We start from the raw sequence: 27,343 nt of genomic DNA, 5'->3' as shown, positions 1-27,343 counted from the left end.
GACTTCGGGGAAAAAATGCATAATTGAGCTTCAAAACGTAGATTTGATTAGTATGCTACCAGAAAGCGACGTGTCACAGCCTCCCGAGTCCCGCCCATCTTCTAATCATGCCAAAACACATTACTGTACGTTAGCATGCAATCTTTTCAACATGGCCAAAAATCAGCAAAACCACTCTACATTATCTATCTATCTAGGTGGCGAGGAAATACCTTACTTCCTTAAAATCCTAGCACATCTGCTCGGCAGCCGGCAGGCAACATTGTAAACAAGCACTGAATACGATCAAGTGGACCAGAGCTATAGGCTATTTCTCTTATTTTGTTTTCAGTTGGCTAGGATATAGGCCTGATAAAAGGACCCTGTTTGCGATAAATGTCACCCATATTTGATTTGATTTGATTGACAAACGCAATACATAAGTATATAGATTTTTTTTTTTTTTTTTACGTGTCTGCATTGTCAGGGATAAAACGAAAAGTCCACGACTTATTTTCATCGTTGTCCCTGTTGTAGCAGAAGTCCAAGTGGAGACATGCATCTGTTTAGAGTGCTTAGTGCAATTTTACAAAAATATGAGTGCATTCATACAATAGAGAGTACAATAGTACTACAATACTAAGTTCTAAGTTGCACCGAATCACTACATACATCCATACAAACATACATACATACATACATACATACATACATACATACATACATACATACATACATACATACATACATCCTCACATAATGTTACATCATCAAACATGGCTTATAAAGGAAGATCGCTGAATAGCAGTTTCCTAATCCTTGTTTTAAAATCTACTGCACTTTCAACTTCTTTTATGGAGAGAGGTAGTTTGTTCCACTCCACAGCACCAGTATACTGTAGGTAAAATATACTGTTGACTGGGTATTAATGTTAGTTGAATACTTGAATCCTGTGAACACAGACGGACACGAAAGTTCCATTGGCGCTTGTTCATGACAATAGGAGGCGTACACCCTTGTGGTTAGAAGTTGTTCCATTGTATGTTTCATTTTCTATGCAAATTTATATAATACCAATAATCGAATGTATTCCATTTTCGGAAAATATTTAAAAGATAAAGTCGAACATCATTTCTGAGCTCATTTGAGAGCCCTAACACACACACACACACACACACGGCAGAATCAGTTGATTCAGCTCATGGTGAGCACACTCTCTCAAGGCTGATCCAAGCCTATAAACTGAGATGAGACTGATTGCATAGAACAAGTTACTGAGGCTGAACTTCTAGGAGTCATTCATGATGGGCCACTATCGTGGCAGATTCATCTTGACAAAATAATGGGGAAAAAATGGGGAAAGAAATAATCAACTGTATTACGTGTAAGAAGATACTCCTCTTTCCAAGTTCCATCAGCAAAAAGGAGCTGAACAAGCTTCAGATAGATAGATATGAACCTTAATAATGCTTGTGGGGGGGGGGGTGTTGGGCGTTTCAGCAGTGGAAAAGTACAGCATAGTTTGGAATACAGCATACACAGTATATTCCTTGTTCTCTATTACAGTATGTATATTTGCTACTATGTACAGTCAAGCCCGAATGTCTGCACACCCCTTTCACTTTCTCCACGTTTTATTAGGCCGGGCTGGTCATAGAAAATATTAATTTAGTAAGTTAAACAAAGTGTGTGGTGTGGTTTAGGACTTTTTGAAGCACATTTGGTACATTGAAGCAGTATCTATGTTACAAATTGGTAATGGCTCTGTATGCTAATTGGTATGCATGGTAATGGTTCTGCGCGGTAATGGGTTTGACAATACCACAGTGGCCAAACTGATTGGCTGTGGCCAGATCTGTGAGCTAGTTGCGTATAATGGGCCTTTAATTGAATAGAACAGGGATGATTAGGAGATGAGTTTGTTCTCTCCACAGCTCTTTGCTCTCCAAGTGTAAAATTTGCAGCTCACCTATTATGCCCTCTGTGGCTCACGTGGGAGGAGTGTGTGTGTGTGTGGGGAGGGGGGTTGGGGGGGTTAGTGAGAAGCAATGTTCTTTAATGACATCAGACGATGAACCTTTGTCTTGAGTCGGTTTGTCAAAGCTTTTCAAACCACAGCAGAGAAAGTGAGAGTAATTAGGATTCAGCTCTGACCATAATTAAGCTTTAACACAGCAGCCATTAACAGCTGCACTGCGTGGGGTTTCAAAAGGCATGAGGGAGGAGAAAGAACAGAACGGAGGCTGAGAGACTAGGAGGCCGAGAGACTGAAAGTCTGAAATACTGTGTTGTTCTAGTTGTTGTTGTCTCCGCCTAGCAACAATGTCGCAGGGCGAAGGATACAGTCATGCAAACTGCAATACAATTCGTCCTACATCGTTGTGAGCAGCACGGTAAATAAATACATACATAAAATACATTTTATTTGTAGTGCGCTTTACATTCAGAGAAATCTCAAAGTGCATAGGTAATACAATAATAAAAATATACAATAATAATAATACAATAATTATTATTATTGCCACGGCAGTGGCAGCGAAGTTTTGACTGCTTTAAGAAAATATTTTTCAATAAATAAATAGCCTTGTATTGTATTCCATTCTATTTTTGTTGTTTTACTAGCTGTTTAATTGCTAGCTAACTACTGTACTACGGGCTAGCCTACTATTTTTCTGTATTTTTGTTTTAGGCAGCATTCTCAAAGAGCGCTCCCCTCTTCAAAGATGTGTGGTGCAGGCCTATGGCCTGCGCTGGAAGCAGTTTTCTATAAATCCAATTTCTGCTTCTTCAATTCTATCTTTTCTTGTTCCATTTCAGCTTAATAATAGTGTAAGGATCTTCTCCAAGAGAATGTGAAAGGTGAGTGCTATAGCACGTTCGTCAGATGGGCTTGTTGTTGTCAACTGCCATCTTTGTAGGGCTGTAAACCAAAATAATCCCATATGTTACTACAGCTGTTTTCTTTTTCTTGATAAAAGATCAACCGGTGGGAGTATGGCGTCACTGCTGGGCCAAAAAGGAAATGTCTCTTGTGCTACTTGTTGTATTCTGTATACTGGCTGCGCAGTTTCAAAGTGCATTTTGTGCTTTTGATAGAATATCATATCAAAAAATATTTATTGAAAGTATACATTTAGGAAATTTTGGTATAGCGATGCCATTGAAGTTTCTTTATATTGTGCAACCTTACCTCTGGGTGCTTCTTAAATGCAGCAGACCCAGTGATACCACCACGTGGGCTGCCGCCATGAGACCCAGAAGACGCATTACTAACAGAACCGAGACCTTCGCAGAGGGACGGAAAACGCTGAGACTCTTCTCCAGCGTTTGTCTCCTTGGTTCAGATGGGCACACTCTCATGGAGCCCGTGTCCAGGCTGATACCTACAGTATAGTAGATAAACAACCTGACGGGCCAGCCACAGGGAGCTATTTTCCCAAATGACAGCGAACCCCAGGTCGGTGAGATGGCTCACCACCACGGCGGTATGCTTCGAGGCCAGAAGAGGCGACGGAGCCAGAACCAGCAGGTCATTCAGGTATGCAAGGATCAGAACATGCTGTAGCCAGCTGTCCAGAAGCTTTCCTGCCAGACTGCAAAGTGGTCCGAGAGAAGCCGCGCCGGAGACCATGGCACATGATCGAGGAACTGGCCATAAATGATTTTGGCTCTGACCGACAACAGATACTCATACAAATACCGTGCCTCTGTGAACAGGCCCCGTGCCTCTGTGAACAAGCCCCGTGCCTCTGTGCAAGGGTGAATGGAATTCTGGCCGGGGACCACTTCAGTCCTAAAAAGAGGAAGTGAGTGGCCATGTCCACAAAGGCAACCTTACGCAATTTTGTCCATTCAGACGAGACGGCGGTGCCCTGAGACAAATGCAGATCCCTGACGTCACACAACTTGGGAACAGGGAATCTTGTCACTTCGTTTGCATATGCAGCCGAGACCGGCAAGGCATTTACTGCTGCCAGCGAAACCAAACACCAATCAGAAACAACATTTTTCCTAACTGGAAAACTCGTCCCGGTCCTACTCGCAAGGACATTGTCATGGACGTTAGATTGCTATTCTTGCACTTTGCCTTCAGCACTACAGTAGATTATGCTCTTAGTCACTTGTTTTAGAAAGGAGATACACTTTTGAGTTCTGGCAAGTAGTAGTACATTGGCTTTTCCTACATTAAATGGAATTATTGGGATAAAAGCGTCAGCTAAATGACTGTAATGTAATGTAATGTACAGAACAGCTACAGTGAGCTAGCCGACTCATGCACTTTGTGAGAAAAAAGTGCGAACACTGTCATTCACAACAGATTTACTGTTCAATGGAGGCTGAGGACTGGTGTCAAACCCCGCAGAAAACCGGATTCTTGCCCACTGATTTGCATAGCTAGTAAAGGCTCTTGTTTCTCACATTGTCTATCCCCAGCGAAACGAGAGAATGTTTTATTTGCTGTAGAAGCAGAAAAGCATTCCGCCGCTCGAATCGTGGACCCCACAACCCCGAGATTACACTCATTGCCTGTTAAACGTGCGGTTGGTCTACCTGTTCGACAGACCGGGAAGGGCGCTGACGCTTGACATGGGTTCATGACCACCGCGGGGTTGTGAAAACTCAAAACGGGGCAGTAACGCACAGCTGGACCTCATTGAACATCGACCTTTGCCTGCCTCAACAGTGATTCCAGCGGCTGTCACGTCTGCTGAGATAACAGGGGAAGACACCGCAGCTCGAACCGAAGACAGCAAAGTTTTCGGATGGGGCAGGAGCGAACGACTGTACTCACAAGCATCCCCCCCCCTTTTCTCTGTGCAAAGGAGCTACAACAGCTCTCAGGGAAGCAGGCTGGCCCCATCCTGCCTCCACAAACATCTCCAGGCTGGGCATAGCCGGGAGGAGACGAGGCGCAGGCTTGGAGGTTGACCCGTAGCAGACGGCGCTCCAGAAGGGCAGCCCTGTCACAGCCACAACCTCCGGGAGGGGAACGTCGGGATGATTAACAGCTCCTTACAGTACCAATCTCATACTTCTAACACATGCCGTGGGGCAGTGGTCACATATACCCAAGTCAAAAACCCCACATGCTGAAATCCTGTTACATCTATTAGAGAAGATTAAATCAATAAGGATAGATCTTGTATAATTATTTGGATTTTGCCTGGTGGGCTCAGTAACCAGCTGGGATAAACTGAGATTATCAACAACTTCAAGCTACTGGACCTCACAAATGCTCTTAGAGGATAAATGAGCAAAAATTCCCACAGACACACTCCAAAACCTGTAGAAAGCCTTCACAGAAGAGTGGAAGCTATTTTAGCTGTAAAGGAGGGACCAACTCCATATTAATGTCTATGAGTTTAGAATGGGATGTCACAAAAGCTCCTGTAGGTATAATGTGTTGTTGTCCCAATACTTTTGTCCATATAGTGTATGTTATAATAATAGTGTTCTGAGTTTTTTTGTAGTTTGTAAATTATTTATAGTTTAATAAATGTGTCAAGGTCTATTGTTGAGGTTTTATTGTACCCTACTCCTACTAAATGCACTCCAATATCCTAGGGAGAAAGACAGAGGGAGAGAGAGACCTTGCTGCTTTCTTATCTCTCAATCACCGCGTGATTATTTTATCCATTTACAGAGTCAACAAATGCAGGTACAGGTAACGTTATCAGTGCATCACTCGTCTGTTACTCTTCAATGGTGTGAGAGAGCGATATTTATACTGCGTTATTTCAACTTGGTTACACCAACAAAATGCATTCATTGGCCTGTGCTCTCTGAGCACCCTTTCTAGTTCCAGTTGTTCTTGGCAACTGGAAACTTTCAGGAAACTGAAAATAATTGTTTAAATCAAAACATTTCACTTCAAACAACGGAGCACTTGATATTACAAGCTTGCATGCTCTCTTTATTCTCCCATTAATCAGGGTATAACATGGACTTTGGCCATCACAGCCGGTCGTCATGTTGACACTCCAACAGGGAGCAATTCAAATTAAAGGGAGAGAAGGGGGTGGAGGAGAGAGAGGTAGCGAGGTTGATCTCCTCTCTTACTCTCTTTTCTCTCTATCTAGAAGCTATCAGGAGTTCACTCAGTATGGAAGTAAACCCAGATAGCAAGTGGATCTGGGCCATATACAGGCCAGATCTGGCCCTTGTGGCTTAGTTCCGGCCCATATATGGCCCAGAATCATTACACATCCGCTTGCTATCTGGGAAGGAAGCAGAGTTTAATCTCTGCTCTCCTCTTCCTGTCTCCATCTAACCATCCCTCAATAGGGAGGTTATCTCTCACCTTAGCTCTCAAGCTCCAGGGCAGGGACTGCCACTTTTCACCCCTGACCGCACACACAAACTACCTCTGAGAGTCCACTCTGTCAAAACCACAAGGTTACAGAGAGACAACGGCACATTCATTTCTCCTTTAGAGGAAACATTCGGCTAAAGTTCTGAGATTAAAAAGTTGCAATTCGTTTTCTCACCTCACATTGCTCTTGGCAACCTCGTCGTGATGAAATTCACTTGGTGATGCTATTCACTCCATGCTTGTTATCCCGTGAACAACGTTTCCAGAACATTCAATCCCGCCAGACCGTATCTGATGGTGATGTATTCTTCTCCAGGCCTATTCTTCTCTGCCAACAACTACAACAGCCTGCTATATGTCCAACTCTGGACATCTAGAAATGCTATTACCAGCTTCCTGGGTCCAAAATCCTTTAAATTGATTTATCGTTTGCTTGAGCCAGCCCGGAGTGTAAGTGGGTGGAGTTTCCCAAAAGTTTGCCCCTTTGACAACAGCCCATTGGTTTCATAGTGCACAGATAAGTAATTAAAATGATAGTATTTTGAGTATTTGGTCTGGTTCTGTGCTTAGAGGAGTGTTGAGATTCTGAGTATGTGTTAACAGCAGTGTGGAGTCCCCAGAGGGGGGAGCCTCAGACCTCAGACCACAGCAGAAGGCCTCAGCTCCACTGTTGCTCCTGCCTGACAAGACACCCTGGGACTCAACATGGATACTTTATTTTGATTTTACCTTCATTTATCCAGGGAAGCCCACCGAGACCAAGTTCTCATTTACAGATCAAATCAAATCAAACTTTATTTGTATTGCACCACTGCCTTGCTATCATCCACAGGTGTTGGTTCTTGACATAGATTATTGTAAAGCCCCATGTGGCATGTGCATGTTAAAGAAGGATATTAAATTCAAAGGTGATTTGATTCCACCTTGACCTCTCTTGAACAACAGCTAGCAAGCTCGTGCTCCTGCCCTTTCCCTGTGATATGCAGTCCCAGTCAGAGTTCTCCTCTCACATTCCTCCTCTCCACTCCCCAGGCCATTCAGGCAGAAAAGCACACCAATACATTCCTAAGGGAGAAAAGGAGGAACGAATGAATGAACGAATCAGTGAATCTCTGGTTTGAACAAGCAAATCTGATTCAAGCCTAGTACAGCCCTATCACCTACGCTGATTAACTGGTCATTAAGCTCTCCAAAACATCTCTCTTCCCCTGGGTTTTGCTGTAGGCCTTCAACACAACGCAGCACCCTATTTAAAGAATCAACAATGTCATCCTCATCGCGATTGCCAATTACGAATAAGGCCTGCAAACCAAAAGATATAGAATTTGCTTCTTCATATCGAATCACAAAAATACATTTGAAATAGTTAACGTTTACCAACTTTCTGCTAAGGCTGCCTGAAATGTCTGTGTTAGCCTTCCCGTCACGCTCTGCAAGTCACGCCCTAAAGAACTCCTAGGCTACTGGTACCTTCCGTTGCAAGTGAAATTACTTACACACTCTACTGAGATTACTTGTACAAATGGATGTGAAACACTCCCACATCTACATGTAAGAGCATATATACATAACTGAAAAAAGTGTACCTGTGTTTCAGTGGTGTGCGAGAGTGCTTCAGTGGGGTGTGTGAGTGTCTCAGTAGTATGTATGTATGTATGTATGTATGTATGTATGTATGTATGTATGTATGTATGTATGTATGTATGTATGTATGTAGTGTGAGTGAGTGAGTGAGTGAGTGAGTGAGTGAGTGAGTGAGTGAGTGAGTGAGTGAGTGAGTGAGTGAGTGAGTGTTTCAATAGTAAATGTAAGAGTGTTTCAGTAGTGAGTGTGAGGGTGTCTCAATATTGAAGTCCTACACGACCCCTCCTAGTTTGCACCTTTCTATGATTTGTCTACATAAAAATATGATCGATATGACCTTTAATCCTCCTCCAACAGAGAGAGATGATTTCCCAGAAGCTTGAAGATTCCACTAGTAATTTCATTCTGGCCTTGAGACAAACATGTTTATAATTTGATGCGACTCTTCTCAGTGTGTGTCTGCTTCCTGAAGAGATCTATATCTACAGGCAGTATTGATCTGCCTTCCCGTTTGGAATGCACCACACTGTGTTACTCAGGGTGTGTTGGATGATGTATTATTCATTATATTATACAAAAACAGACCTATTGTGGTGTGTGTATGTGTGAAAACATTTCTCACAGGAGCAGTGTCACAACAGTCTGGTGTCAGAGTTATCACAGTCAACACAGTATCACAGATTACATTACCTTTCACCTGTCCTCTAAGAAAACTACCAGGTCATGTAGATTAGATTAGATTATATTAGATTACACATGTATTTAATGTCCACAAGGGAAATTAATTCTGTTTCGGTAAGATCACACCAGTCAAATACATATCACAATACAACATCACAGTAAAAATCACAATAAAAAGGCTAGAGATGTAATGAGTTCACCTCCCAGCTCTCCTCCTCCCCTCTTAGACCAGACCAGTCCACTTTATTCAAAATGTTTCTCTACTCTCTCTCCTTGTCTGACTGGCTGAAAATAGGGAAACATATTTTGTTGTATTCAGTAGTTTCGCAGTTCCACTCCACTCTGAAAATTAAACTGGCATCAATTGAAAAGAGACAAAAAACCACATTCATTGCCAAGCCCTTAAAGATAGTTCAGTGCAGATTGTTTTTTTGCCTGCGGTTTCCTGGAGAGTGCTTATGCTGCGTAAACACCAACCCCTCCATCTGGTCTCCTAGAACTAGATCTTCTCAACTGCTGATTGACGAGGCTCTGGGGACCTATTACACCCTTACGCCCCTGTATCCTTCCCCCGAGGGAGGCCCAGCTCTGCCAGATTTATTTAGTATGTAGTCCTGGTGGCATTTTGGCGTGGGGGTATGGAGGTGGTGACAGGTTGCTACTAATGAGACAGTGTTTCAGCGAAGCGGCTTAGGACTTTCTCTACTCATCGCCCTACGGGTATGGATGAGAGGAAAGAGGAGCGGAGAAAAGGGGAGGGGTTAAGACTGTAAAAAGAGAAAATTGGGCCATTATCTTTTTGGAAGGAGACTGGAGAGGTCATTTTGGACTTATTTAGAGACTGAGTACTTCATCACCGGCTGTGTGGCAGGACTACAGAGCAGAGCAGGACTACAGAGCAGGACTACAGAGCAGGACTACAGAGCAGGACTACAGAGCAGAGGACTACAGAGCAGGACTACAGAGCAGGACTACAGAGCAGGACTACAGAGCAGGCCTACAGAGCAGGACTACAGAGCAGGACTACAGAGCAGGACTACAGAGCAGGACTACAGAGCAGGCCGTTACAGAGCAGGACTACAGAGCAGGACTACAGAGCAGGACTACAGAGCAGAGGCCTACAGAGCAGGCCTACAGAGCAGGACTACAGAGCAGGACTACAGGGCAGGACTACAGAGCAGGACTACAGAGCAGGACTACAGAGCAGGACTACAGAGCAGAGGCCTACAGAGCAGGACTACAGAGCAGGACTACAGAGCAGGACTACAGAGCAGGACTACAGAGCAGGCCTACAGAGCAGGACTACAGAGCAGGACTACAGAGCAGGCCTACAGAGCAGGACTACAGAGCAGGACTACAGAGCAGGACTACAGAGCAGAGGACTACAGAGCAGGACTACAGAGCAGGCCTACAGAGCAGGACTACAGAGCAGGACTACAGAGCAGGACTACAGAGCAGAGGCCTACAGAGCAGGACTACAGAGCAGAGGCCTACAGAGCAGGACTACAGAGCAGGACTACAGAGCAGGACTACAGAGCAGGCCGTTACAGAGCAGGACTACAGAGCAGGACTACAGAGCAGGACTACAGAGCAGGACTACAGAGCAGGACTACAGAGCAGGCCTACAGAGCAGGACTACAGAGCAGGACTACAGAGCAGGACTACAGAGCAGGACTACAGAGCAGGACTACAGAGCAGGCCTACAGAGCAGGACTACAGAGCAGGACTACAGAGCAGGACTACAGAGCAGGACTACAGAGCAGGCCGTGGTGCACTGTAGTTCTGACTGAGACCAGTGGTCCAGAGGCTGGGTGTTAGGAGGTGTGTTAGGAACAAGCTGGGGTCACGTGTCACCGCAACGCCCACCACCAGCTCTCCTCCTGCAAATGGATTCTTATGAGTGACAATTTACTACACAGACATAATCACACAGGCACATCACGCACACACACACGCGCACGCACGCACGCACACAGTGTAGGGTTTGGCGTGTGTGAGCCTGATTTTATTTACCCAATTATTTTGTCTAGGTTATTCTGTCACGATAGACAAGAATGATTCCTAGAAGTTTAGCCTCAGTAACGTGTTCTATGCAGCTCATCAATCAGTATCATCTCAGTGGATAGTCCTCTGTCTCAGCCTTGAGAGAGTGTGCTCACCGTGAGCTGAATCAACTGATTCTGCTGTGTGTGTGTGTGTGTGTGTGTGTGTGTGTGTGTGTGTGTGTGTGTGTGTGTGTGTGTGTGTGTGTGTGTGTGTGTGTGTGTGTGTGTGTGTGTGTGTGTGTGTGTGGAGCTGGATGAGGTGATTGGAGGGTATTCGAGTTACCGATGTTTTTAATAAATGACAGACAAATGATGGCAAATGTGCCTGCATTTTCTATGTCTGAAATTGTAGATGGACTGCTAAACAAACAGCTAATTGGTTTGAGATTCTGCCGCTCTGCTATGTGATTTTCCTATCTACTCTGTTGCCATGGCACCTCATCTGTGTGTGTGTGTGTGTGTGTGTGTGTGTGTGTGTGTGTGTGTGTGTGTGTGTGTGTGTGTGTGTGTGTGTGTGTGTGTGTGTGTGTGTGTGTGTGTGTGTGTGTGTGTGTGTGTGTGTGTGTGTGTGTGTGTGTGTGTGTGTGTGTGTGCGCGCGTGTGTGTGTTCTCTCTGCAGGCTCCATCGCCAGAGCCAGTCTCAGAGCAGCAGATCACAGCAGAACCTGAGTCACAGGACGAGGTCTTCGGTAAGGAGCTTCATCATCCTCTGGAGTGGTCAGAATATGGATTCCACCCCAAGCCTCCTGCTTCTCTCTTTCAAACCTGCAGTCTTTCACCCGCTATCTTTATTCCTCCTCGTCTTCACAGACATTTTCTCTCAACTGTCTAGGGGCAGAAACACATTCAGTCAGTCTAAGTAACGTTGCCTCCGTAGTACTGCAAGCCACCAGATGGGGGCAGAGTCCATTGAGTGATGGGCAGAGTTGCTAGCGCCGTGCTAGGCGTGTCAGCCTGCGGTGCTTTGACCGCTGCAGCTCTCCTCATTCAGTAAGTCTCTGAGGAGGACAGGACCGTCAGTTGAACACAGGCATCAGTGCTCATGGGAGTTAGGTAGTAGTAGTAGGTAGGTAGTACTTTACTGCAGAATGACTCTCTCACTGTTCTGTGTGTTCTTCATGCAGGCGAGGGTGTCTTGTTATCATACAGCATTAAAAGATAGCTTTGGAACGACACCCAATGCTAATTAAGTTGACATTCAATAAGGAAAAGGAATCATTCAAGTTCATTGGCATACACTTTGTCAAGGTTTGTTGAAGTGTCTGAGCGCGTTTCAAATTAACTTGGAATGTGTTTCATGAAAGCTCTGTTCACTTACCCATATTTACTGAAGGAGAAATTAATTACTTTGTCGTTTCCTCACACGGCTCTATGTCTCCATGACTCCGAGAAAGACCCTGAAAGCCGTGGCAGTTTATAATGTAGTACGGTCCGCTTAACTACCTCCGCCCCAGCGACAGCGCAGGACAGAGAGGTAATGTGTTCGGTGGATTGTGTACATCCGTACAGTACGTCTGTCAGCAGGATTACGCAAAAACTACCTGACCGATTTTCATGAAACACGGTGGAGTGGTGTAGCATGGGCCAACTTACAGCTCATTCAATTCTGGAGAGGATCCAAATCACGGCCGGCCATTCATCTCCATTCATCTCCATTCATTCTTTAGACCAGCTTTACGCTAAAACTACCGGACTGATTTTCATGAACCTCGGTGGAGGGGTGTAGCATGGGTCAACTAACAACCCATTACATTCTGAAGTCGATCCAAATCATTGGGCGGATCCACGAGCCGCCCAAACACAGCCGGGCCGGCCATTCACCTCCATTCATTTTTTGGGCTAGGATTACGCAAAAACCACCACGCTTTTCATGAAACTAAATGGAGGGGTGTAGCATGGGCCAATTTAGCACCCATTCAATTTTGGCACCCACAGAGCCATGAAATGCATTCAGGGGCGGAAGTCTGTGCTCTCTGAGCACCATTTTGAGTTCAGATGATCAGATGAACACGCCAATAGCACCTTGTCAGTCTTGTTACAGGGTTAGGGCCTGGGACAGGAGATGTGTTTGGTAACCCAGCCTAACCAAATCATAATATATTCTACAGGGGGTGTGTATAGGGGTGAATAGGATAGGAACCAGGGTCTGGCTCACTAGACCCTCCGCTTCGTGTCATGCCTCTGTGGCAGCACAGCTGTGCCAATAACCACGGTAAAGCACTCCCTCTGTGTGCTGTTGTTTGATTATATAATGAGTGGTTCTGACCATACAATCTGACTGGTTCACAGCGTCGCTGACAACACCATGAAAATGCTTCAGATTTGTTTCATTTCATTTACAGTTTCATTATCACTGTCCCCTAACATGAATTATCGTCAAAAACATGCTAGTTAACAACATTGTTTCCAACATAGCACTGGTTGACAGGTCCGCATCCGGTCTGAATCCGAGGGTTGGATTTCTTAGCTTGCCATCTTATTGTGCTAGCTACTAGTCTAGCTAATGCTGGCTGGTTAACTATAGCCTAGTTCTATGCTGTATAACTATAGCACTAGGTAGCTAGCTATCTTGGACATTGTTTCCAACATACTGTATGTCCAAGCTGAGTCAACTCTGCTCACACGATGACTTCCCTTGTGGTGGAATAGTGATGGGAAAGTTAGTTACTGTAGATAAATGAAGGTTCGGGGTTGTATCTAAGTTTCAGTATAAAAACAGAATGTGAATGTTCAAATGTTGCTTTTCTAGGACACTTTTGACTTGTGTTTGCTATGAAAACTTTCCTCCACTGCAGTGGTAAAATTAAACTTTTCTGTGTATGGAAAACACAAGAAGCATATTTTTGGACTCGTTGATTTGGCTCAGCTTGGTATCGAATCCCCAGCCTTGCATACACTAGCAGCAGACACTAACCACAAGGCTGAGATGGTGCCTGCAGGTTGCGGTGAGATCTGTAATTGTCACTTTCGCATGTTCTCACTTCTCCTCGGCTGTGATGAGCAAAGCTTGATGTAAACAGAGCCCCGAATTCACACAGGCTGTTGTTTTGCTTTGACCCTCAGAGCAGGATATCACCTGGAGAAGAGTGTCCCAAGACACAGGCAAGGAGATGAAAGCTCAGTGTGCCTCAGTAACCATGAGCAGAAGATCAATAGGAGTAGTCATTTCCTGTGTGTGTGTGTGTGTGTGTGTGTGTGTGTGTGTGTGTGTGTGTGTGTGTGTGTGTGTGCGTGCGTGCGTGCGTGCGTGCGTGCGTGCGTGCGTGCGTGCGTGTGTGTACTACACAGCATTTCCGTTGATCTGTTCGATATTTGTCTGTAACTAATGAATATATATTGTGTCACCATGCGTCACCATCAAACATCTCAAATCAACAGCTATTGAACAACTATCCAGACAAGCAGTGTACTCCAAACACCACACAGGTCAATGGTTTACCAGGTGGATTGTAGCTGTATTACTATTTTGCTGTCATGGTGACAGCTAAGTTGGCTCTTCCTCAAAAGCTGAAGCGTTGATCGCTTCAGGAGTAGATACCTGGCTGCAGCATCCCATAATATTCTGGTAAAATTCTGGTCCCATTTCATTTATCATGAGGACAGGTTTCATTGCTGTCATTATTTCGACGCACCCTCCAGCTGCACCCTATAGACATGTGAGCAAATTGGCTTTTAGAGTGATTACCACGAACCAAGGCAGCTGATAACAGAGGCCTGATGCTGAGGCCATCCTAGGTCACTGTCTCCACAGCCGCACCGCATCTGCCTTGCAAGGTAATTAGAGGGGAGCAACTGTTTTGATGATCAAATTGGTCTTTTGATTACTGTACTTAGACAATTGATTAGTTGGAAAACTTTTTTTTTTTCTGATTGATTAGGCTAGATATTATATAAATATTACAATGTTTTCAGTACATTACAGTGTGCAAAAGCCATTTCAATATTGTACAAGGTTTTAAATTATTGTTGTTCTCACTTATCATAAAAGCAAGGTAAAATGCAAGCAGCACAATATTTCAAGAACATTTTAGTTCATATGAAAATATTGATAATACACTTTTTCTTTACAATACAAAACAATCCATTGTCTGTTCTTTGAAACATTCTAGGTTGTAAAGGCTGATTAGATCAAGCTTTAGTGGACACTGTTGTCTTACTGGTCAGCCCTAAGTCTGGTGCTTTCTGGGTCAGAGGACTGGTTAATATGTAACCTCTTTGTAGTGTTAGTGTTTCATTCTGATAAGCACTCAAAACTGCTGTTCTCTGTCAGCTGTCTTATCAGAGCACAGAGAAGAGAACAGACTACTCCGAATCCACTTAGACCACGTACTTCCTGTGATGTGAACAATCTGGCGCCAGTGGATATAATTATAACTGTAGGCTGTGGAAACTAGCAAAAAGAGGAATTTCCACTACATTGCTGTGGAGTAAGCGTTTTTATGGCGGCAGGGTGAGTGGTGGTTTTAGTGTCGCCGACCGAGTTACAGCTGCCCCAAGAGGTCTGTGGGTCCCCTGGCTAGTCTTTCTGTTTGCTCTGATGTTCCAGTCTTGGACAAATAGCTCCCCAGCCATGCGTCCTGTGTAAAGGCCATTAGCATCCATTACCTGATGCTGCTGCTACTAGCCCTGACGCTATGCACACCCCACTGACCAGGTCTGTGTCCAGCCTACATGTAGGGTCCAGGCTCCTGGCTCTGGCTTTGCCTGTTTGGATCACTCGCTCATCCCTTACACTTGTTCAAGTTAGGGACGGCTGTGGCTCAGGAGGTAGAGCGGGTCGTCCAATGATCTTAGGGTCGGCGGTTCAAATCCCGGCTCCTCCTGTCCACATGTCGAAAACCAGGAAGACAGCTATCGAACTAATCTGATAATTGAAAAAAATGTTCCGCTTACGACAGCTTGTCACCCAGTGGTAGGCACAAATTAACCTTGGTAAATGGGATATGTCTTGCAGACTCACATGCATTGGTGTTTTGTTGTGACCCACATGCATTGGGGATACACACACATCTTGGTTGCAGAACCTGCGTGACATCAGTGTAATGTAGTGTAATAATCCACCTACATTCTCACTGTGACATGACAATTGACAACCGCGGTCGGCTGAATGACATTTCATTCTTCTGGACCATAATCTGTACCATGTTGCTTCAATGATCATCCTCCCTGTCACTGAGATATGACAATGATTGACCCTGTCGTCTCTTTAGTTACCATGGTTATTTGACAGCAGGGCATCAAGGGCTCATGCAGGCTACTTCTAAAGTTTCTCAACAAAATTGTTTGCTTTTATTTTGTCACATTGTAAAACATAGGTTGGCTTTTGTACTTACAGGGCTAACATGTGAAAAGTTAACCACAAAAAAGTCAGTGTTAAAGGAGTAGTAAAGGGAAAATGCATGTTTAGTCCTAGCCCTTTTCAATCCTGTTGTCGCATGCTCGCTCATGCCAGACAACAGTCCTTTCCCGCTCCATTCACTTCACCGTCAAAATAAATTGGTGTCGGCCTATTTAGGAGAGGCGCTCATATTTACAAGTGTCAGATAAACATGAAACTTCACTTAACTAAAAGGGTCTATTTTAACAAATACTGGGTTGAAGCTTCAAAGCACCGCCACCACCACAGAAGAAGACTACCTCGGAAAAATAAATTCACTCGGACAGAACGTGTCTAAATAAGTTATTTAATGGTAGCGCCGAGGCTTCAAAACCCAGCATTTGTTTAAATAGACCCTTTTGCTTAGGTAAGTGAAGTTTCATGTTTATCTGACTCATGAGCACCTCTCCTAAATAGGCCGACACCGATTTATTTTGACGGCGAAGTCAATGGAGTGGGAAAGGACTGTTGTCTGGCAGTAGTGAGCATGCGACAACAGGACTGAGAAGGGCTAGGTGGGCACCTTGAAAAATCATTCAAAAACATGTTAAACTGTTGATTTCAAAGACAAGAAGCTCACCGAGGGGGTAATTGGTGTCCGTTGGTTTTCTGACATCAAATTTGCCGCAAAGTATGAATCCTGTAGGGTTTTATTGATCATTTTATGAAATCCATTGACTTGTATTGAAGCGACCGTTGTAGATGTGTAGATCAGTCCGCAGAGGGGGGATTCAGGAAGCGGAACTACTTACGGTAGCTATTGTTATTGTTTGTGTACTTGCTAGGCTACCTAGTTTGCGGAAGTTTACACACGTATGTGCTGTGACTAAATAGTTATATGCTAAATATTTGAAAAAAGCCTTTCCAGATGAACTAGAATCTTACTTTATGGCGAATTATATGTCAGAACGCCAACTAACACCTCGGTGCAACATGCATTTTCCCTTTACTACTCCTTTAATAACAGTTAATAACGAACCAGAAAAGAGTACCCTCATTTAGTGCATGATGTGCCTTCAGTATGTGCCTGTAGAATGTTGGTGGTGTCAGAGCAACAAGTGTAGAACAAAGCTGTGCTCACCCTACCTCCCTGTCTCACCCTACCTCCCTGTCTCACCCTACCTCCCTGTCTCTCCCTACCTCCCTGTCTCACCCTACCTCCCTGTCTCTCCCTACCTCCCTGTCTCACCCTACCTCCCTGTCTCACCCTACCTCCCTGTCTCACCCTACCTCCCTGTCTCACCCTACCTCCCTGTCTCACCCTACCTCCCTGTCTCACCCTACCTCCTTGTCTCACCCTACCTCCCTGTCTCACCCTACCTCCCTGTCTCACCCTACCTCCCTGTCTCACCCTACCTCCCTGTCTCACCCTACCTCCCTGTCTCACCCTACCTCCCTGTCTCACCCTACCTCCCTGTCTCACCCTACCTCCTTGTCTCACCCTACCTCCCTGTCTCACCCTACCTCCCTGTCTCACCCTACCTCCCTGTCTCACCCTACCTCCCTGTCTCACCCTACCTCCCTGTCTCACCCTACCTCCCTGTCTCACCCTACCTCCCTGTCTCACCCTACCTCCCTGTCTCACTCTACCTCCCTGTCTCACCCTACCTCCCTGTCTCACTCTACCTCCCTGTCTCACCCTACCTCCCTGTCTCACCCTACCTCCTTGTCTCACCCTACCTCCCTGTCTCACCCTACCTCCCTGTCTCACTCTACCTCCCTGTCTCACCCTACCTCCCTGTCTCACCCTACCTCCCTGTCTCACCCTACCTCCCTGTCTCACCCTACCTCCCTGTCTCACCCTACCTCCTTGTCTCACCCTACCTCCCTGTTTCACCCTACCTTCCTGTCTCTCCCTACCTTCCTGTCTCACCCTACCTCCCTGTCTCACCCTACCTCCCTGTCTCACCCTACCTCCCTGTCTCACCCTACCTCCCTGTCTCACCCTACCTCCCTGTCTCACCCTACCTCCCTGTCTCACCCTACCTCCTTGTCTCACCCTACCTCCCTGTTTCACCCTACCTTCCTGTCTCTCCCTACCTTCCTGTCTCTCCCTACCTTCCTGTCTCACCCTACCTCCTTGTCTCACCCTACCTCCCTGTTTCACCCTACCTCCCTGTCTCACCCTACCTCCCTGTCTCACCCTACCTTCCTGTTTCACCCTACCTTCCTTGTCTCATCTTAGTTCCCCTGTCTCTCTGTCTGGGAAAGAGGAATTAGTCTAGCTGAGACCACGCTGGACCAGATTGACTTTGTTTCATCCTCATTAGTTTGTTTTTCTGGGTTAGTCACCTCTTCGCTATACTCCACACACACAGCCACACGCCCACAGAGGAATGAGTCACTCTGAACTCTCTCACTGTCGGTTAATCCACTCTTAAAGGACATGTTTGGAATTAAGCATTATAAGCCATGTCATAAGGTTATTTACGATCATATAGAATGGCCGATATCAAAAGTTTTGTCAAACGGTGCACTCTCGAGATATAGCCTGTCGCCGCTAACATACTCAATAGATCCATAGGTGCATAGACAAAATCCCTCAAAAACACCATACACTCTCATTTTCAAAGACAGGAAACTCAGTGAGTGGTCACTGGTGTCCCTTGTTGTTCTGGCAAAAAATGGGCACAAAGTATGCTTCCAATCGGGTTTTATTGATCATATTATATCCATTGATTTGGATTGACAACAAAGCCAGAGATACAGTATTTAGATTTATCCGCATCCCATATTTGTTTTGATCAACAAACACTTCTACCTAACACTATCAATGAAAGCTGCAAAGCAATCCTAGGCTTCTTGACTTCTTGTTGTTGTGTAGACCTGTGACCAAGAAGCAGCTCTTCGTCTTCTACGGAAGCCTCCAAACTCAGTCAAGACCTCCCAAAGTTTAAGTGGAAGTTTACAAATGTATGTACTGCGATTGAAAATAGTTCTATGCTAAATTATAAATAAAACCCGATCGGAAGCAACGTTGTGGCTATTTGTTTGTCAGAACATCAACAGACACCAGTGACCACTCAGTGAGTATCCTGTCTTTGAAAATTAGAGTTTATGGTGTTTTTGAGGGATTTTGTCTCTGCACTTATATGGATCCATTGAGTGTGTTGGCGGCGACGGACTATATCTCGAGAGTGCACCGTTTGACGGTTGAAACGTTGATATCGGCCGTTAACATGGCTGATAATGCTAACATGGCCGTTAACATGGCTGATAATGCTAACATGGCCGTAAACATGGCTGATAATGCTAACATGGCCGTTAACATGGCTCATAATGCTATATTCCGAACCTGTACTTGGTGGTAAGGTATTCAGCAGGACACATACAGTACACAGACACACACATACACACAAACACACACACACACACACACACACACACACCGCAAGCTACTTTAATCCACCCCTCTCTCATAATCTCATAATGCTCTTTGTTTTAGCACAGAGCTGCTTTAGGGGATAGAATCCATCACACAAATATTATTAATCAAATTATTATTTTTTAAAGCTTTTCATATTGCTAATTTCAAATGTGAGATGATGTATAGTACTGTAGGTACCGTACCTTTACCTTCAAAACCAGAACAGTTAATTGGATTGAACGCCACTTTTCGGGTCTGCTGAACCCTTGATGAAATGCTGAAGGTGTTGGATAGACTGATTAAAGAGAGAGAGAGAGAGAGGGCTGCCTTGGTTAATGGCCTGAGAAACATTGAGAGGGATATGACTTGTACCTCTTTACACCTGGCCTGTTCTTTTCTCAAGGACACCATTCTGTTTCACCCATAGATGTTGGAAGTAGGGGTGCGGGGGTGCATTAGCACCCCCTATTGACAGCTTCCCTCTACTGCACCAAATGATGCAAACGCAAGTAAATGTAGGAGAGGGGATTCTGTTAATAATATTATAATAGATATGAATAGAGCCATAAACCGCGTGCACACATGACGGCTCATTTCAGTCAATGCAGGCAAAATGCACAGTAGATAATAGACAAAAAGTATAGTTGTGAAAAGTGTCCAAATGTGCAAGGTTCAATGCACCAGCTGAGCTAACTGCAAGTAGGCCTACCTATTTTTTCCTATTTTCGTTTGGCCTCATGTTCTGTCTCACTCAATTTAATAAGACATATGACCATGGAATAGCCAGCCTTCATTCAGAAGTGGTCTCTCGTTCCAGTAGGCTACACATATTTGTACCTTCAAGGGCCTATGATTTGCCGAAAGACTTTTGATTTTCTTCTGCTCTAGTAGACTAGGTATTTTTTTACTCCCAAAATAAATAAGAATATGAATTATGAACTCATACAACCACAGAAGGGGAGACAAGCTAATCCAGCACAAATTGGTGCATCAAAAATAAAATTCACCAGAATGCAGGAATTGACGTGTTTCCCTCAAAATTTCCTGGGGGAGGAACCCCACACCCCCGCTTAATGTGCCCTCTGCCATATTACTAACCCCCCCCCCCCCCCCCATGCACACAAAATTGTTCCAACATACCTGGTTTCACCCTAACCTGTCCCACCCTACCTCTCTGTCTCACCCTAACCCTGTCTCACCCTACCTCCCTGTCTCACCCTACCCTTGTCTCACCCTTCCTCCCTGTCTCACCTTAAAAGTCCTTTCTCACCCTACCTCCCTGTCTCACCCTAATTCTCACCCTTCCTCCCCGTCTCACCCTACCTTCCGGTCTCCATCAGGAAGATTGAATGATATCAGTTTAAGTCAATTATGCCTCCTTTCACATGCATATGCTGGGCCTCACAGCATTCCCCTAGAGGTCATTAAGAACTGTAATTTTGATGACATCATCCTGGAGATTTGCAATCTTTCTCTGATAAAAAAAACAACAAGCCTGATACAGTATGTAGTCTCTCACTAACATAACCCTAGTGCCTAAATCTGGAGATCTCTCGAAACCAGACAACTACCGTAGCATCAGTCTGACATGTATCATTGCAAAGATGCACAACAGCGAGGCATTTGACATCCTTCCCCTTCATTCCTGAACTACGCACTTAGGCCGGCCATCAGTGGACGGAAGCAGGAACTCGACCTCACTATTACACCTAAGAGGTCGAGACGACACCCTGCTGTAGTCCTAATGGAGCTGGACTATGCGGATGACATCAGCCTGCTGTCCTTAGATGAGTGCTACACTTAACATCAACAAGAACGAGCATGTTACCAACAAGCATCTGTATGGGGAGGGTCACCAAGGGTGAGTGAGAAAATAGCAGCCAGGAGAATGAGGCTCGCTGGTCACTGCCAGAGAGACCAGGAGCATGTGTGGACGTACTCGAGAAAGATGCAGGGGCGGAAAGCACTGGCAAGCTAGCCAGATAGACGCATGAAGGATCGGACGGACTGGAAGCGCCGAGGGAGGGCTCGCCTGGGGGCGACCGAGAAAGAGCCCCTAATTGGGTTTGGGATTTGGCTTGTCCTCAGGCCTGTGTGTGGAACTACTCAGCCCACCATTGATCTGGCCCAGTACCCCACAGAGGGCTGGATGGGAGGAGAGGAGAGGGGGATCAGAGAGAGGCTGAGCACAGGAGAGGAGGAGAGGGATGAGGAAGAGAGTAGAGGGATGAGAGAGATGAGAGGAGAGGAGAGGGGGACCAGAGAGAGGCTGAGCACAGGAGAGGAGGAGAGGGATGAGGAAGAGAGTAGAGGGATGAGAGAGATGAGAGAGAGGAGGGGAGAGGAGAGGGGGATCAGAGAGAGGCTGAGCACAGGAGAGGAGGAGAGGGATGAGGAAGAGAGTAGAGGGATGAGAGAGATGAGAGAGAGGAGAGGAGAGGAGAGGGGGATCAGAGAGAGGCTGAGCACAGGAGAGGAGGAGAGGGATGAGGAAGAGAGTAGAGGGATGAGAGAGAGGAGGGGAGAGGGGAGGGGGATCAGAGAGAGGCTGAGCACAGGAGAGGAGGAGAGGGATGAGGAAGAGAGTAGAGGGATGAGAGAGAGGAGGGGAGAGGGGAGCCGAGGGGGATGGGGGAGATGGAGAGGCATGAGCCAGAGAGAGAGGAGGGCCTCCAGCTGGTCGTTGCTAACTCAGTTGCATGGCCATCGCAAGCCCGGGGTCAGGATGGCGAACGAACACAGAGACATGACATGCCCAGGGAATTAGATTTCCTCCGCTCCTGTACTACAGTCCTGGGAGGATCCCTGTGTATGTGTGTGTGTGTGTGTGTGTGTGTGTGTGTGTGTGTGTGTGTGTGTGTGTGTGTGTGTGTGTATCCCTGTATGTGTGTGTATCCCTCTATTCGTGTGTGCATCCCTGTATGTGTGTGTGTGCGTGTGTGTATATGTTTGTGTGTGTGCTATCCTTGTGTGTGTGTGTGTGTGTGTGTGTGTGTGTGTGTGTGTGTGTGTGTGTGTGTGTATTTGTGTGTGTTATGCCTGTATGTGTATCCGTCTGTGTTATGCCTGTGTGTATCCCTCTGTGTGTGCTTGTATTTCTTGAGTGATGTGCCGCTGTGTGTGTTTTGTCAGTGATATATAAAGGCCCCTGATGTCTTGGGCATTTGCCTCTGTGGCTGGTGCTAACACTAGCTGGTACAGAGCCTGGCACGGCCTCTTAAGCACTCAAAAGCTGTGATTGTTGAAGGGAACCATCCATCACTAGACTACTGTTCTCTACTTTGACACCATCGTTCACATTCCCTCTCTCTCTCTCTCTCTCTCTCCTCCTCTCTCGCCTCTCCCCTCTCTCTCTCTCTCGTCTGCCTGTCTCTCCTTGCTCGCTTCTTCCATCTCTCTCCTCTCTCTCCTCTCCCACCCTCTCTCATTACCCTCTCTCTCTCTCTTCCTCCGGTTCACTCTCTTTCTACTCCCTCTCTGTGCGCTAGAAATGCTAAATCAAAAGTGGGAGGATGTCAGTGAACTTGCTCACCCTGTGTGTGTGTGTGTGTGTGTGTGTGTGTGCGTGTGTGCGCGTGCGCGTGCGTGTCAGAGAGAGAGAGAGATACTGAAGGAGTAGCTTTCTGATTCCCAAGCACAGCGTCATCTAGTCTTGACCATCTGGCCGAACAATCGGAGTTTGTGAGCCGGTGTGAGTGTTGCAGCCAGGCCGGACCAGGAAACAGACGGTCCTCACTCAGAGCTATAGGTCCCTAGGGGTTTGACTCTCACTGTTACAGAATAAACACATCTCAGATCAGCCCGGGAACACTAAAGTCATTGTTTGCTTTCTGTATCGTGGAGTGAACTCTATCAGGACTCCCAAGGGATGGGAATCAGCTGTGGTTTGTTGGAAGTCTGCTGTTGATAGACCAGGTAGTAAACCTGCTGTAGATATAGTAGACCAGGTAGTAAACCTGCTGTAGATGTAGTAGACCAGGTAGTAAACCTGCTGTTGATAGACCAGGTAGTAAACCTGCTGTAGATATAGTAGACCAGGTAGTAAACCTGCTGTAGAGAGACCAGGTAGTAAACCTGCTGTAGAGAGACCAGGTAGTAAGATGTAGAGAGACCAGGTAGTAAACCTGCTGTAGAGAGACCAGGTAGTAAACCTGCTGTAGAGAGACCAGGTAGTAAGATGTAGATAGACCAGGTAGTAAACCTGCTGTAGAGAAACCAGGTAGTAAACCTGCTGTAGAGAGACCAGGTAGTAAACCTGCTGTACAGAGAGACCAGGTAGTAAACCTGCTGTAGAGAGACCAGGTAGTAAACCTGCTGTAGAGAGACCAGGTAGTAAACCTGCTGTAGATAGACCAGGTGGTAAACCTGCTGTAGAGAGACCAGGTAGTAAACCTGCTGTAGAGAGACCAGGTAGTAAACCTGCTGTAGAGAGACCAGGTAGTAAACCTGCTGTAGATAGACCAGGTAGTAAACCTGCTGTAGAGAGACCAGGTAGTAAACCTGCTGTAGAGAGACCAGGTGGTAAACCTGCTGTAGAGAGACCAGGTAGTAAACCTGCTGTAGAGAGACCAGGTAGTAAACCTGCTGTAGATAGACCAGGTAGTAAACCTGCTGTAGAGAGACCAGGTAGTAAACCTGTTGTAGAGAGACCAGGTAGTAAACCTGCTGTAGAGAGACCAGGTTGTAAACATGCTGTAGAGAGACCAGGTAGTAAGATGTTGATAGACCAGGTAGTAAACCTCCTGTAGAGAGACCAGGTAGTAAGATGTTGATAGACCAGGTAGTAAACCTGCTGTAGAGAGACCAGGTAGTAAGATGTTGATAGACCAGGTAGTAAACCTGCTGTAGAGAGACCAGGTAGTAAACCTGCTGTAGAGAGACCATGTAGTAAACCTGCTGTAGATAGACCAGGTAGTAAACCTGCTGTAGAGAGACCAGGTGGTAAACCTGCTGTAGAGAGACCATGTAGTAAGATGTAGATGTTGATAGACAGGATGGGGTGCTGGGAAGGACCGTTGCTCTCTGGTGTTCATTAGGATTTGAAGCCTACTCTCTGCTGCTGTCTTACCCCAGCCTGACATGTACGCACAACCCACCTCTAGAATGTGGAAGTGTCTGTCTATGTGTGAATATGACACTCTCTCTCTCTCTCTCTCTCTCTCTCTCTCTCTCTCTCTCTAGTGCTCCCCATTCTTTCTCATTTTGGACACATATTATATGATGCAAAACCCCTCTCAGAAGATGCAGTGTATTAGAAGAGGTCAGACGGGTAGCTGCCCTAAAAGCCTTGGTAGAGATCAGTGAGGGAGACCATTAAGGTAAACAGACACTTTTCTCAGTAGCTATTTTGACATGTGTGTCACAGCCATCCCAGTGAGTCAGCATGCACAATATCAGGGTCCCGGCCCATTGAAATCCTAAATGAAACCGGGTCTATTATTCAAAAGTTGATGAGAGGAAATACAGAGGACATGCAGAAATGAAGTTCATCTGCATGCCCCCATTAGCCCATACTGTATATTCAGTTAAAGTAGCATAATGCTGTATTGTCCCCGCGACATGACACAAGCCATTGTGAGTAACTGGATTTACTCCTTAGCTGTTGAAGTTTGCCTTTGTCCCACCAGGCAGTGTTGGTGGGGGAGAGAGGAGGCCAGTGTTGCACTGGGGCCGGAGGCAGCCTGAAGTCCAGCCCACGTCAGCCGGGCAACATGGCAGGTCTCTTCACCAGAGAGCCATGAGCACATGGCCCCCTGGGCACAGCATCTGGAGATCCACTGGAGCCTGTTGGTGCTCTAATCGCTTGCACTGATCTAGAGATGAGATATGAGAGAGAGAGAGAGAGAGAGAGAGAGAGAGAGAGAGAGAGAGAGAGAGAGAGAGAGAGAGAGAATGGTGATTGGAACTGGGTTGTAAGGCTTGAGATATATCTCTACTGCTGATATAGCCCTCCAGGCTGATGCTAGAGCAGGAAGTCTCTCACATGATGATGACCTGGTAGAATGTGACTCGGTGACTGTGATCCCCACTGAAGAATCTAGGGAGAAATGTCTATAACATCTACAGAGTCTTAAAGTCAATGTAAGCTGATTATGTGTTTGTTTGTTTTCACGTGGACACTGTGTAGTCCATAGAGTGAGGGAGACAGCTGATGCTGCTGTGGCCGTTCGGGGTAGTGGGTGTCAAGAGGTCACACTTAGGCCACAGGGGGGGTCTCTCCTCTGGGGTATCAATGACACATCTCTATGGGACACTATAAACAGACACAACCCAGACTGACAACCAATGGTGATTAAGACATCATGTTAGGGTGACAGGTGACACTGTCACTGGTCACTCCCCCACCAATCTAGCTTCACTAGGCCCTAAACGGGCAGGCCTAGGCGTGGGGGGTGGGCCGAGAGAGCACTATTTAACGTCTCAACCAAACCTTAAGACTTCGATTTGGAAGCGGTAGGCAACTCGGCCGGACAGATTCGCTGCTCCCAGCAGGCAGACGTGCTGATAACACCATGCGGGGAGGGAAGTCTGAGGCCTTGACTTCGCGCCACAGCTGCAGCCAGCAGAGAAGCAGGGAGAGAGAGAGACTAGGGAAACATCCCAGAGAAGCAGGGAGAGAGAGAGACTAGGGAAACATCCCAGAGAAGCAGGGAGAGAGAGAGACTAGGGAAACATCCCAGAGAAGCAGGGAGAGAGAGAGACTAGGGAAACATCCCAGAGAAGCAGGGAGAGAGAGAGACGAGGGAAACATCCCAGAGAAGCAGGGAGAGAGAGAGACGAGGGAAACATCCCAGTGTTCCATGTGATTGTATCTTTGTACAATTAATCTATCATCTGTCGCCGCTTCTGATCCCGTGTTGGGGTGATTTCATCAATAACTATCACAACAAGAAGGCTATTAACATCATGGTTCATAATTAGATGGTGCTAAAGCTCGTATCAAGGCTTATAAAAAAAATTACACAATGCAGAGCAACAGAAGAAAAGACACATTTCATGATGGTCTTCCCTCCCTTGCAGTACGTAGCCTCACACAGCAGAGCTCACCGTCTTGGTCTGCCTCTGTTCAGGCCTGCTGAAGGCCACCGGAACTGAAGGCTCCGGGGTCATGACCTGGGCTTGGCCGGACGTGGAAGTACAGGAAGGCGCTATACTGTAACCTCCGCATCTCACCCGAGACCCTGTGTCCTCTGCCGAGGAATCTTCCGGAAGGTTGATAAGCCGGCATGCCGGGGGGCCCGACGGGACAGAGAGGGTCTGTCTGCCTGGGTCTGTGGGAGCTGCATGGCCCTGCTGAATGCTGTGGTGGGGGGGGGGCGGGCCTCCTGGGTGGGAGGCCTGGACCGGGGCCACATGCCTGGGGGACCGTTACAGAGGCATGCCTCCCGTGCCTCAGGCCCACACCGGACCCTCCTTGTTGTTCCACACACTGCTCATCTGTACACCGACGGGCCTGGGCTGGGCCGACAGAGGAGAGAGGACAGAGGACAGGAGAGAGGGACACAAGAGAGAATAGAGAGGGACACAGGAGAGAATAGAGAGGGACACAGGAGAGAGAGGGGCAGAGGAGAGAAAGACAGATGAGAGGAACCGGAGAGGAGAGAGGAGAGAATAGAGAGGGACACAGGAGAGAGAGGGGCAGAGGAGAGAAAGACAGAGGAGAGGAACGAGAGAGGAGAGGGAGAGAGGAGAGAGGATTGGGAGGGAAGAGGGACAGAGAAAAGGGGGATAAAGGAGAGGGAGGGACAGCAGTGCTAGACTAGGCCTAGTATTCCAGTACTGCTAGGCCTGGTAGTCCAGCAGCGTTAACGGTGCTATGCTAATCCTGGTACAGTAGTGTTAACGGTGCTATGCTAATCCTGGTACAGTAGTGTTATCGGTGATAGGCTAATCCTGGTACAGTAGTGTTATCGGTGATAGGCTAATCCTGGTACAGTAGTGTTATCGGTGATAGGCTAATCCTGGTACAGTAGTGTTATCAGTGCTAACCTAGACCT

General features: G+C 46.4%; 1 protein-coding gene across 1 annotated transcript in view; it reads left to right on the top strand.

Moving 5' to 3' along the window:
- LOC311314398 (myelin basic protein-like) overlaps positions 1–27,343 on the top strand; it is a 55,840-nt gene that overhangs the window by 20,317 nt on the left and 8,180 nt on the right. Inside the window, exon 3 of the mRNA XM_084444741.1 lies at positions 11,222–11,291. Within this exon, the coding sequence (XP_084300867.1) occupies positions 11,222–11,291 (70 nt within the window). The remainder of the gene's footprint in view (positions 1–11,221; positions 11,292–27,343) is intronic.

This window comes from Borostomias antarcticus (genome assembly GCF_949987555.1).
Source record: "Borostomias antarcticus genome assembly, chromosome: 10".
NCBI lineage: Eukaryota > Metazoa > Chordata > Actinopteri > Stomiiformes > Stomiidae > Borostomias > Borostomias antarcticus.
Note: the sequence above shows the minus strand (reverse complement) of the source record. Positions and strands in the feature narration are given on the sequence as shown.